Raw genomic sequence first — 13,268 nt, 5'->3', positions numbered from 1 at the left:
CCCCCCCCCCCCCGCCCCCCTAAAAAAAGACAAAGCACTTAGATGGGTTTGTCTTACCTTGCGGTTCCATCTAATCTGGTTTGAATGTGAAGATCCGATCCTTTTCATGACTCACGCAAGAAGACTTAATGACTGAAGAAAACACCATGTCTTGCCTTGTGTTGTATCATCTAAAGAGATCACACAAGAGAACCTTCCACAACATGAATAATTAGCCCAACTGGGGCTTGTTTTGAAAATAAATAAATAAATAACTGTCTACCGGAATTAACCTTTAAGTCAAACTTAATTGTTGGATACATTTTACAACTATAGGTTCAGAATTGGGGCATGCCAAGAGTAACAAAAGAAATTCTGATAGAAATCCTGGAAAGTACAAGATCAGCCTGAAATTTGAGCATGTGATCATATGCATGTGAGGTGTTCACAGGAGCGTACATTTGGGTCAACACAATGACGATGTTTCACTGGAGTACCACCAATTCTGTTTGTTTCCCAACCTTCATTAAGCCAATGGCACACCACGAAATAGGAATACTAATGTTGATTTTGTCTCACTCCATTCACATACTAAGTGTGAAAGGTTGAACTATACGCAAAGCTGAAGTCGACTTACAGGAAAGCCGTCACGATTTGTCAGTGGTGTAGACACAGTAGTCGAACAGATGTATTTTGTATGAACATTTCGGCTCAAACAATGTCACCCTCAAGATATGAGTGTCATAGTCTAGTCCACCCAAGGCCCAGTGACTAAGGAAGTATGAGTTTAGCTTCCAAGAACTCTGGTCAAGCCCGTGGTTGTTCAAGTTTTGTGGAGAGGAATAGTGACTTGCTTATTGAAACATAACAAAAAGCTCGTCTAACCACTGAGCAGGGGAAAATGTGCTCTGGTCAAATGAAAGCTCGGTATGCCACAAATGATATGGTTTCGTGATGTCAAGCGAGGCTCTCTGGACACAATCTGACACCGAAGTCATTCTGTATTGTTATACAAACTTTGCAGTTTTACCACTGCAGGCTGCTGTCAACTGGTGTACATTTCCTTCTGTCTATCCATTCATCAGCAAACGAGATCAAACAGGAGTTGTGTAAAGAATCAGGAACCACTGAATGGTAATATGGAAGTGCGTAATCAGCGCAATTTTGGAAAGTCTAAACACTTTCCTGAAAGAAGTAATTGTGTGGACTAAAGTATGCACGTCTTTAGAAGCTTAATCCAAAAGGGTTGAGAAAGGTTCAGTGAGGTTTTTCTTCTCTGTAAGGCTGCACTTTTCCTTAATTCCTCATTTCCTTCACATTTAAAAGGTCAGTCAGACCCCAGACAAATCCAAAAGTGAATGTCAAAGCCATATTTTCAAAAGCGCAAAGCATTATCGAATAATAGCATGGCTGCAAGTTTAGCAGCTTCAAAATTTGGAAAAGACGGTCATATGTTATATAACTATGCACCACCTGTCCATCATCTACTTCTCCTTCTTCTTCTTACAGCTCCACATCACCATCTCCCCAGAGAAAGTCAGGCTCAACTTGGACTGCCAAGAGGTGGGAGAGAGGCCCATCAAGGAGGCCAGCAACATCACATTGGAGGGATACGAAGTGCTTGGCAAGATGGCCCGCTCTGGAAGGAGCCAGACTGCAACAGTAAGTGAAACAAGATTTGCACAAAGCACGTGTGCAAGAGCATCTCATTTCTTTTCACGACTTCGGTGAACAACTAATAAAAAATGAATTCTTTGAAAGAATTCCATTCTGTGTCTATGCACAGTAAAAAAAAAAAAAAAAAAAAAGAAAAGAAAAAAAAGAGCTAGGTTTCCAGAATTCCGCTGTCTTGTTAACACTGTGCATTGTCATCATGTATGGAAGCCATTTTTAACACCTTCGATGTTTTTGTCCACCGCTATTTAGTTCCAGCTCCAGATGTTCGATATTATCTGCAGCTTGAGCTGGATCAGCCGAGACAAATGCTGCGACCTGCCCGCCACAGTAAGTCTCCTTTGAAAAACAGTGCTGTTCAATAACATCATCATTCAATGGTTGGAACTACACAAGCGTGGAGGACTACTTTTTCAGAAAATGTTTGTCAAATCAAATTCAGAACACGACCGAAAACGGTGACGAAAAAAGACACTTTTGACATCGAGTAATATGGAAATGAATGCTTCCTGCAATCATGATCGATCTGGCAGTGAAACACATTTCTGAAGATTCTGCCGCTCATACAAGGAGTATGCACACACGTTTACTGAACGATAATTCCCTCATTTCTATTAGTTTGAAACAATCCCGATGGCATCCGTAAGTTTTTTTGACCGCGAATTGCTGGTGTTATCCGCCCTCATCTAATCCCTTTCCTTTTGCTTCCAGCGAGATGAGGCAAAGTGCCCGGCCCTCCCCCACTCCTGCACATGTACACAGGATAGCATCGGCCCCCAGGGGCCTCCCGGTCCTTCGGTAAAGTCACTTCACATCCTACTTTCCTCCGACCTGTCTTCAGCTTTTCCTCCCGCTGATAAAATACTTCTCTCATATGTCAAACATGTTACGGCAATGATGACAATGCCATAGCATCTTATGATGGTGCGAGTATAAAGAGCAGCTTGACATTTGCCTGCAATACAGTTTGATCTCCAGGATGTCCCTCGCCTCAGGAGATATTTTCTTTTCCTGAGCAGAGCAATTGAGCATGAGGCCAGTCACATGCAATGAAACGTGGGTTTAGGGGGTAACGTCAAAAGATAAATGCCTGTTGGAAAAACGACTGGATAATGTGCGCTCATAACCCCACACTCATCTCGTGCGAGGATTGCATTTTGGGGCTGTTGGGCTCGACTCCCGTTGTTGCACTCACACTGTGTGTCTTTTTCATTGCTTGCCTTTCTAGGGTGGCCCGGGATCTAAGGGACCACGAGGAGATCGAGGCGACCCAGGCAAACCTGTGAGCAAAACCTCTCTTCACTTTTAACATCTTGTACTGTTTTAACTGTCATTTCATCCGTGAGGGTTGAAGACAATTCCCAGACTTGGAACACCAAATCTCATTGCTGTGGTTTTCCAGAAGCATTTACGAGTGTGCTGCAACAATATGTTCAATCACAGCAACAGAAGGAGCAACATCTGAATTTCGTTCATACTCACTGTGGCTGCTTATTCTCATTCAGCTTCGTCTAATCGCAGTCGAGGATCTCAAATATTCTTCAACCACAAACTGATAAAGTCAGTGTGCGGGTTGTCTTCTTTTAAAAGTTTTGGGTTATGTTCTCCATCTCGGCAGGGTCCAGTGGGTGCACGCGGTGATCCAGGACGTGTCGGCCCCATGGGACCACCCGGTCCTCAAGGTCCTAATGGACTTTCTCTCCCTGGATCACCTGTAAGTTCATGTACACCACAAAGTTAAATAGCCTTCATTATCAGTCACAGCAAAGAGAAAAATGTGGTCAAATTCTTGATTGGCTGGAATATTTCCCTCCACGATCATCGGTGGTTGGGATATACAGTACTGTATATAGATAAAGCAAGAGTGAGGAAATACGTATTTTTCTGCTCCACATTCAGGGTCGCCCCGGACCAAAGGGAGATCGTGGAGACTCTGGCCTAGCTGGCCTGCAAGTAAGGACTCCCGCTTTCTTCTCGCGGTTTATGAACAGGAAGTAAGAGGTTATTCGTCGAGAGAATTGCCGCTTCTGGAGCCTGAATTCAGTTGACGCGGCATGTAGGGAAACCACACTCAGGAGTGGGAAGATTACCCTTCATCCTCAGGGACACGCACACTCTCAAAGGGCCTCAATGATTGACAAACGGCAGACCGGTGATGCAGTTAAATTATTAAGTGTGGACTCAGGTTACCAAACAGGAAAAACGGGAATAGAACATGTTCTTTTCCCAGCCTTGAAATGAAGATAATAGTGACTTTGTTAAAAACTGCGTGTTGAAATTCTGAAACTTAACATTGAGTTTTTGTGATCTACTTTTACCAGTTCAGTTCAAGTCACTTCCATGAGGAGATTTCGATTGAAATATAGTGCAGCGGCACCTAACTCAGACTAGATTGGAATTGGGAGGTTGTTGAGCCAATTCTCATGATTCAACTGCGGTTAAAAAGAATGAAGTGGTTTTTCGAGATTCCAGTATGTACCATCATTAATGTGCATGTTCTTATGGATATCATATATCAACGGCATTGAGCCTGAACTTAGTATGTTGACTTTGGCATAATAACTGAGAAAGGCATGATTATTTTTTTTTTTATCTTTATAGTACATTTAAGCAGAGCTATTTGGTAACTGTTTGAATAGGTTGTTCCTGATCACTGCACATCGATTGACTGTGTCTGCTTTTTCTCCCAGGGTCGTCCTGGACCACGAGGTCCTCTGGGCGCCATTGGCCCAAGCGGAGCGCGGGTAAGGTAGACCTCCAGACTCGCTTAATGTGAGGTCTTAGTGTGGTCACAAATAGATGCAACATTCTCTTATTTTGTTTGAAGATAATTAGCCACTTAGTGAACCCACTGTGCAGACCAAAATGGTGTTAGAGTGCGCTTACACAGCATGTTCTAACCAGTGTCAGCAACAATACTCAAGGTGCGAATTTGGACAAAAAGTAATTGTGCAAGGCAGACTAAAGACTGAAAGCAATACAAAGTCATGACACTGATGTATTGCACGGGGAGTGTCCCCAGTGTGTTGTAGCCCATGTATGATTGTTTGTTGTTTCTGTCCAGGGTCCACCAGGAAAGGATGGAGCATCTGGACCCAGAGGCCCACCAGGGCCAATGGTAAGTGTGTGTTCCATTAAATGCAAGCACTTAAAACAAAAATCCTGATTGATGTGTAACCATTGCTTGTCTACTGTCATCTCTTCGTGTCTCTTTTGCCAAAAAGTTGCCGAATGCGTCGGCCCATTTCTTTTCACTGTGGTTAGGGAATGTCTGAATGCAATTAATCCAGCCCTGCAGAGGACAGGCGTCATGCCAACATACAATAAATAAATGATTACAAACAGTAGATGTCATGAGTACTATTACGAGAGGATGTTTTGACATTTCCATCTCTGCTTTGGGCCCTTAGCACGTCCAGTATGTGCAAATCACAAGTCTCAAGGGGTAACCTTTACATCTTCAAGCAAGAACAAAGATGCTGTGGCAAAACTAAAGCAAGTTGAGGCCCCGCTAAATTTCAAGCCACATTAAGCAACTCATAAGTCAAGTCATACAACTGTGCTGAGTCACAACAGAATTGGAGTGATGATAAAATGTTTTTTATGTATATAAAAAAAAATATTGGCACCGATAAAAGTCAAGTGTTTCGCAATAAAACAATTACATGTTTATCATTTAGAAAAATAAGTGCGTTGTTTTTTTTCCCTCATGTTTGCATGAATTTTTAACCACTACTAATGCATCTAATGCTACTGTGATGATAAACATTGACATCTTATGTAGAAGTATACACGTATATGAATGTGAGTGGTGTGAATTGGTGAATAAGAGGCATTCACTTTGAACACTGTGCAGGTTGTCTCTTAAGTTCAGTCCGTTTACTTGCACACAGGTAGATTTGCCACATCAAATATGGCTTACGTGCAGACAGATCACAGCAAAAAAGTCATGCATGACGCATTCAGAATTGCATCGTTTTGGAATTATCACAAACCCCTCTCGTTTTTTCACTTTATTGTTTGTTATCACTTTAGGGTTGACCAGCTATCAGTGAGCTGAACCGTGAAGCTATATTATCTTGTCTTGTTCTAACATAGCTTGCTTGTATCAGTTTCTTCGTGACGGATGCAGTTAGTGTAGTCATTGTTGTTTGTCATATCTGCTAGCCTTACATTGTGCTGTTCTTATTTTCAGATTTCCCCACAAACATAATCTTATAATCCATATTTAATGTTCTTTGGAGCTCCTTTCCTAGTACAAAATTGCACGTTTTCGGTGTCTGCACATACATGATATAGCATTGCAGTGGGTTGCCAGGTTGCTTGAATGACACACAAAAATACTTGTTTTTAAAAGAACGTGGAATACTCCCGGTACGTTGAAAATGTAGATTTTTAACTATAAATGGAATGGCAAGTGAAATTCAATTTAAGATTTGGATCGATTTAACCCAGGCAAAGCGCGAAAATGGGCGTTTGAAGTCTGTCTCGAGTCACGTCATGTGACTTAAGTCTCCCCCTCCTCTATTTAATACTGTTACCTTTTTGGTGATTCAGTTGAATTTTCTTTCATGATGCATCGCTGTTTTCTTTGTCCCCGCTTCAGGGAAGTCCCGGCACTCCAGGTGCACCAGGAGTTACAGGGAAACCAGGAAAATCAGGAGACCCAGGACGCCAAGTAAGTGTTAATGATAGAAACGCGTCACATGCTTTTCGGTCCATGAGTTAACGTGATGTTCCTCTCATTAACAGGGACCCGTTGGCATTAAGGGAGAAAAGGGCGAGAGGGTATGTGCGCTTTCATCGAATCAGTCATTCACTATCACCACCGTCACTTTGATTGAATCAAACTTTGTGCTTCCAGGGTGACTTTGCATCCCAAAACATGATGCGTTCCATTGCGAGACAAGTTTGCGAACAGCTTGTGAACAGTGAGCAAAATTCTTCACCCTATTATTTTCCACTTTGATCATCCCACTTTTAACATGTGTTGTTATTTGTTCCAGGTCAGATGAGCAGAATCGACCAGATGCTCAACCAGATTCCATCTGGCTACCGTAGCAACAATCCAGGGCCACCCGGTCCACCTGGCCCAGCCGGCGAACCGGGATCCCGTGGAGAACCCGGACAATCTGGACGACCCGGCTTCCCGGGAGGTCCCGGTTTACCTGGAAGTCAAGGAGAAAGAGGTACTCTGAGGTTTTTTTTTTTTTGGACTCGCTTTTTAAAAGTTGAGTTTAAGGTCATGCTAATTGTGGCTACATAGCAACCCGGTGTAGTCTGCATATGGTTCAACTTAACTATTTTTCTTTATGAGCTTTAAATTTCAGCTCATTACAGGATGCGTTTTTAATTTTTTTCTCCCTCCACTAATGTTTCAGCATTCCAAAACTGATTTCACTGGTTTATTTGTGTAGGTTCACCAGGTGAGAAGGGAGAGAGAGGAGCTCCAGGCACAGGTGTCAGAGGACAAAGAGGTTCAACTGGACCACCAGGTAAGACTCTCTCTCGTTCCTCTCTCTTCGGTCTGACAATGGCCTTCATTGTTGAATCTTCCGCTCGATGAGGCAGAGAACATAAGCGTGTACGTTCTCTGTTTAACATCTCCTCCGTGGCAGCTGCAGACAGACCGCTACAGTCGTACGACTGTAAATACCACTGGCACAGTTTGCTACATTTGTCTTTTCATGCAGTTTTTGAACACAGGGACAAAGTCCAATTTTGTGAAATTAAAATGCCTTTGCAGAAAAAAAAAAAAAAAAGCAAAGATTTTTCATCAAAAATGTCTCTGCCGCAGGCACCTTGGTTGGGGCATCTGCATCACATAAAATCTTTGAAAAACACCAGTGATCTTCCTGAACCCTTCCGTTGGATTTATGTGCTTTTCCAAACATTGTGCACATCTGAAATATGACATACCATAGCATGCATTTAATTTGTCTATACATTTTTCACAAGTTCCAGATGTCAGTCGTGGTCACGATACACTTCCAGATTACCTGTCGAGTCACGATGTCTTCGGTGTAACGCTACAGCTAGTGTCATCGCAACAGAAATAGTCTAAATAGCTCATCGCTTCTTAAGACTTCCTCTTGGTCAGAGGAAGACATTTGTAAACCATGTGCTCACTTGAATCCGGCCTCACAAGACCAAAATGCTGAATGATGTGAGACACAACCGAAGGCCTGTGGGAGGAAGTCCACTCTGATGACTCAATCCAATATGAGTGTGTCAAAGTGTGCGTGCGTGTGCGCATTTTCACGTGTGTGCGTGTGGGTGTGTGTATGAAGGAGATAGAATCAGATTGTTGCACAATGAGCTTTCCTTGGTGACTTGGTTGACAACACATGGGTTCACTTAAGGCAGAGAGAGAGTGAAGGGGAAAATTCCATGCTGAGTTCTCACTGTCTAGACAGATGGAGCTTGGGGGAAGCGGGGTGGGTGAGTAGGACGGGTACCGCCACAAAGTTCTACACAGCTTTTTTTTTTTGTTTTACAGAGGGGCGATTGTCATCTTTCTAATTAAGCAACTGAAATTGTGAAACAACAGGCCTGCCAACCGTTTCCAGTCAATATTTACAAGCGATGTCTTGTGTGCCCACCCCCTCCTAAACAGCCTTTTCTCCTCTCTTTTCAGGACCACAAGGAGAGTCAAGAACGGGACCCCCGGGGCCCACTGGCTCTTCGGGGCCCCGTGGCCCTCCAGGCCGTAATGGTAATCCAGGTGTGAGGGGACCACCAGGACCCCAAGGATACTGCGACTCCTCTCAGTGTGTTGGCATCCCTTACAACGGATATCCAGGTAAGGCTGAAAATGTCTCGGTCCTGCATGCCATGAGATAGCACACTAATTTCACGCAACCCAGTGCACTACTTGCTATGATAACATTTAGAAACATGCATGTTCCGAGGTAGTGGAAAAACAAAACATTCATGTAAGAAAACTGACCAGTCACTAAACTCTGTCCCCTAAATTGTTGAATTATTACCATTCAGTGAAACCTCGGAGTTTGGACATTATTCTATCCGGGATTCTGGTCAACCTCCAATGCATTTGCATTTTAAAAGCAATGTTTTTTTTCGGAACTAATGAAAATAGAAATAATCGCTTCCAGGTCCAAGTGTAGGTAACATTTTGGACATTAAGGTTACGCGTAAAGAGGAGTTATCTGCTGTTCCAAAATAGGTTTCTATATTTATCATGGCACTTTTCATTTTTGCTGTCTTTGATGCGGTGCTAAAATTTTGGTCAAATTCCAAATTGTACAACTTGCGGAGCATTTGCCGTTTGAGGTTTCACTGTTCTGCGAACAATGGGTCCATTCAACGATGTTGGACGGAGGTAGAAAAACATGGACTTCCTCACATGGAAGCTAACTTCACTAACTATCTTCATGATTGCCAACTTGGAATCCTTCGTTTCACTTTCACTCAAGGCCCATGTGCAATCCTTGAATCCCAATTATAATAAGCCAGCTGTGCTCAGCCAAACCTGGATTGGACAGTCCCAACTGGGAAGTGTTTAGCGATCGGTCAGTTGGAACTCACCACTTTCCACCATCTGCATTTGTTTGAAGTTCTATTTAAGACATGCATGTAGATCACACTAGCTAGCAGTGTATGATTCCTTGCACATGGGATAGTCCCTTTATTTTTTTGTCCCACAGCGACAACTTACCCCATTTGAATATTTGCAGGTTTGGCATAGTAAATTCTCTGAGTCTACTATGCAGTTTTTAAGTTTGAAGTGCTGTTTCTGAGACCTTTGCCCATTTGTTACAGGGCATTAATAAAGGATAAGCACCGTGGACATGACTAATGAACATTAAAACAAACATGACAAAAAGCCAAAAACCAGAATGGAAGTGGACTGGCACTAACATCATCTCACAGCTATAAGCTACCCCTGATGGCAACCTGCTGGCCTGTTTGCATCTTGAACCACAAAACCGCTGGGAAAACAAAAACAGAGACAGAGCATTCCTACCGAGGAAGGAGCATGTACAAACACCGCCCAACACAACTACGTACTAACAAAGAGGATTTCATAACTGTGTACGTGTAGAGGTGAGACTGTAAATAAATAAAAAAAAACAAACAAAAAAACTAATGTAAATGATGTATGATCCCGGACACTTCACTAAATCCAAGTTAACGTCTGTACCGAGCTTGTGCCTTATAACCGCCTCGCTAACTTACTTACACCGACAATAACCTCTGTTTACAAAGTGACCAGACTGAAGCATGTTCCATTTGTATTTTTAACCATTATCTTTTTATTTGTGTGTATGTTGGACAAATGGGTGCTCAGTGTTGCTCTCTTGCCAGTTTGGTGGAGCGCAGTTGTTGTATTTGTCTTTTTTTTTTTTTTATCTTTATTATGAAAGGGCTTGAGGTAAGAATAAAGTCATAATGGTAGGAGAAGTGATATATAAGAAAAGGATTAAAAGTATTTATCATACAGGAATAAAGTTGACCACTTCATTGTTCTTAAACTGAAGAAAGTGGAACTTGACAATTTCCTCAACAGCGAAATTTGTTGGTCATTTTACAATTTTATTCCTGCAAAACAAAAAAAATAAACTAAAATTATGACTTTATTCTCACAAATTGCAACATTTTTCTCACATATTGCATTTTTTTTCTTGTCCTATTTTTACTTTATTCTTATAGTATCTTTTTTTTCTGTTCTTTTCTATGAGGCGAATACTCCTTTGTGTTAAAGCAAAAGTGTAACACGGGGCATTTTAGGGGAGAAAAAAAAAACAAACGATGTGCAATACAATTTGAAATTGTGCAGCTTTTCTTTGATTTGGCCGCATATTTTCTATAGCCAACAACTACCAGCCTGAACCGGAGGTAGCGTCTTTACCCGTGGAGCCCGCTGGAGCGATTGAGACAGTACAATCATCAGGTTACACGCGAAACCAGCGAAGAAAGCGATCGCTACCAAGAGGCGAAACAGAGACACTAGCATCATAGCTACCACGAGGAGTTCTTAGAGCGTAGTATTTACATAAATTGGATGATCCATTTATGTGAGGATAAAGTGCTATTCGGAACATATGTATATGGGTTTGATACCCATAGTTATATTGAACATATATTGTTTTGACATGAGAACTTAGCAATACAAGGTCGCTCGGCACGCTTTGTGCTCCTTTTAATGCCTGCTTGTATTATCTGACTACAGCGATGAATGCACTAATCAGAAAGTCAACCACCAGCCGGTCTTTTTATGTAAAGATGTTGGAGAGATTCCTTGGGATTCAAAAGTTTTTTTAAATTTTAGCCTATAAAGGTTTGTTCTGCATCGTATTTTGTATGGCCTATAAAAGCAAATAACAGTCGGACATTCAACACAGCCAAACTTTTTCGACAAATGTTTTTGTTTGTGCTACCAGATGTGTCATTTGCATGTTTGTGTTGTATAATTTACTGAAGATTTGTCAGTCGGAATATATTTGTGTTCAGTCAATGCAGTCGGATTTGGATGCAAGACGATGGATCAAAGAATTGCTGTTCTCATGTTTTAACTGCACGTATGTTGTGAATTCCCCAACAGCCTTATTTTATTTATTTCTGAAAAACCGAAGAGGCATTTTTCAATAAAACTACTGAAAATGTAGCTTTTGTGTCAGCTGATTTTTTTCTTCTGCTGTAAAATGGGAGAACAAATTCCTCGAGTGGGAGTTCTCTTATTCAGGTTTAATGGTTATGAGTCTTGTCATTTTGAGTGACATAACATGTTCATTCAAGCCTTAAGAACTATGCTTTATTTTGATAGCCAAGACATATTTAGCCACCCCAAATGTCAGGTCATGTCAGTGCAACGAGAAAAGAGAAGCGGGAGTATGAAAATAAATAGTGCAAACTGTTCTGACTTGCTTCACAGTCATCAGAGCAGCTTTCAGTCTTTTTAGCGAATCTCATGTGGCCGCCACAGAAATGAGCTGGAGCCGACACCAAACCTGGAAAAAACATTTTCTCACATCATCCATGTCTAATGGAGGGAATGTGAGATACACAAGGGAAAGAATAAGTGATGCAGTTTATCCAAATTAAAGGACAATAAGCCCGAATTGTGATCGCGATGAAGAATGGGATCGAGTATCGGAGTATCAAAGTCACCACCCATAACACTGACTCAAAATCACTTGCGTATTATCTGATGAGAACATGAAACTTTTGAACAAAAACTGAACTTCATTCCTTACTGGAGAAATGACTTGGAAAGATAACTTTCCTATAAGGAACACGGAATTATATGAGGTGTGTGAAAAAATGTTCCAAGACCAGTGTGATTCCAGATATCCATCCAAATTAGTTTTTCCCATCGAAGAAATCCCTCTGGTGTCTAACACACTCTCCCAGCCGCCTCAACCACACCGTCTGTCACGTCCCGTATTCGACAGCAGGTGGCAGGCACTCACTCTGCCACCTGCACACCTGTTGCGCATTTGTTTGTGATTACACCTGCTTTATTTAGGCGCTCCGGCTGTCAACTCATTGCCGGAGTATTGCTTGCCGTGCCATTGCTATTGCCCATACACACATTTGTATTTCGTATTTCGTACCCTATTGCTGTTTCGCTGCTACTTCGTCATCCCAGTGGGATTATCTTTAACACATAGTGCTCCGCGTAAATTGTCTTATCTTTTCCTTGCCGTTTTTTGCAAGCGCTTTCTTTTCTCACTTAACATTATTTCCTGGTTCTCGTTTTGACCAGCGTTTTCCGTTGTCCTTTAAGACGGTATTTTTTCGTTTGTAATAAATATTATTTGTTTAGACAAGACCTTGTCAGTGCCTGCTATTTCGGGGATCCACCTATTCTTGTTCGCTCCGTTGCGTACGAAGCAGTTCTCTCTTTCTGCCTAGTACGCAACGTGACACCGTCATGCAACCCTGGAAAGATTCTTCCAGGATCCTCTGACGCTCTGTCATCAAGGCTAACTTGCTGTCGTCAAGTGACTTCAGAACAGGTCACCGTGGCGATCCTCTTAAGCTTGGGAAAGAAGGAAAATAAATAAATGATACAAAGTCAGTCCAAGTGAGCGGACAGTTTGCTTCAGGGCGGCGATATTCTTCTTCTCAGCCAGGAACTGTCAGATGCTCAGGGCATTGTGAGCAAGCGCGTCGTCGGCAGCTACCAGTTCATGACGTTTGACTGAGTGTTTCTTTTTCACGCCTTATTTGAAGAAAACAATGGTGAATTTATTTTAAATTAGAGAACGTTCATGAGAAAATGACCGTTTGGTCATTTTCTCACTTTGAAATATCATCGCCATGACCAGTTAGCAACTCTGAACTTGGTCTTTGTAAAAGGGCTATTATTCCTGGTAGCTGGTATCATTTGCAGGTATAGTACGGTAGGAGTATGTACAGCTGGTTCATATTAGACCTAACACAGGAGGGAGAAAACCTGTGAAAACACTTGCCGTACAAAGAAGAGGCTGACGTGAAAATAACAGTCGGGAAAATCTGCCTTCCATGGGTCTATAGCAGGGGTGTCAAACATACGGCCCGCGGGCCGGAACCGGCCCACAAGGAGGTTCAATTAGGCCCGCAGGATAATTTAAAAGTGAAAAAAATGCATTAAAGACAGAATTAATATT

At 42.1% G+C, this 13,268-nt stretch overlaps 1 protein-coding gene across 5 annotated transcripts in view; it reads left to right on the top strand.

The window, feature by feature from the left end:
• The window catches only part of col12a1a (collagen, type XII, alpha 1a), a 54,090-nt gene extending 42,809 nt beyond the window's left edge, over positions 1–11,281 (top strand). For 4 of the 5 annotated variants that reach the window (XM_019887173.1, XM_019887172.1, XM_019887171.1 and 1 more), the window contains 15 exons: positions 1,489–1,641; positions 1,906–1,983; positions 2,365–2,451; positions 2,882–2,935; positions 3,272–3,367; positions 3,553–3,606; positions 4,344–4,397; positions 4,718–4,771; positions 6,260–6,331; positions 6,406–6,441; positions 6,518–6,584; positions 6,660–6,842; positions 7,071–7,148; positions 8,291–8,455; positions 10,487–11,281. In XM_019887173.1, coding sequence (XP_019742732.1) covers positions 1,489–1,641; positions 1,906–1,983; positions 2,365–2,451; positions 2,882–2,935; positions 3,272–3,367; positions 3,553–3,606; positions 4,344–4,397; positions 4,718–4,771; positions 6,260–6,331; positions 6,406–6,441; positions 6,518–6,584; positions 6,660–6,842; positions 7,071–7,148; positions 8,291–8,455; positions 10,487–10,635 — 1,380 coding nt within the window. In that variant the 3' untranslated portion in view covers positions 10,636–11,281. Of the gene's footprint in view, positions 1–1,488; positions 1,642–1,905; positions 1,984–2,364; positions 2,452–2,881; positions 2,936–3,271; positions 3,368–3,552; positions 3,607–4,343; positions 4,398–4,717; positions 4,772–6,259; positions 6,332–6,405; positions 6,442–6,517; positions 6,585–6,659; positions 6,843–7,070; positions 7,149–8,290; positions 8,456–9,435; positions 9,765–10,486 lie in introns of those variants that run through there. The other variant, XM_019887174.1, reaches the window with a different exon arrangement.
• Positions 11,282–13,268: the final 1,987 nt, after the last annotated feature.

Source organism: Hippocampus comes, unplaced genomic scaffold (genome assembly GCF_001891065.2).
Source record: "Hippocampus comes isolate QL1 unplaced genomic scaffold, H_comes_QL1_v1.1 scaffold176, whole genome shotgun sequence".
NCBI lineage: Eukaryota > Metazoa > Chordata > Actinopteri > Syngnathiformes > Syngnathidae > Hippocampus > Hippocampus comes.
The sequence above is the reverse complement of the archived record's forward strand: the minus strand, read 5'-3'. Positions and strand labels throughout refer to the sequence as shown.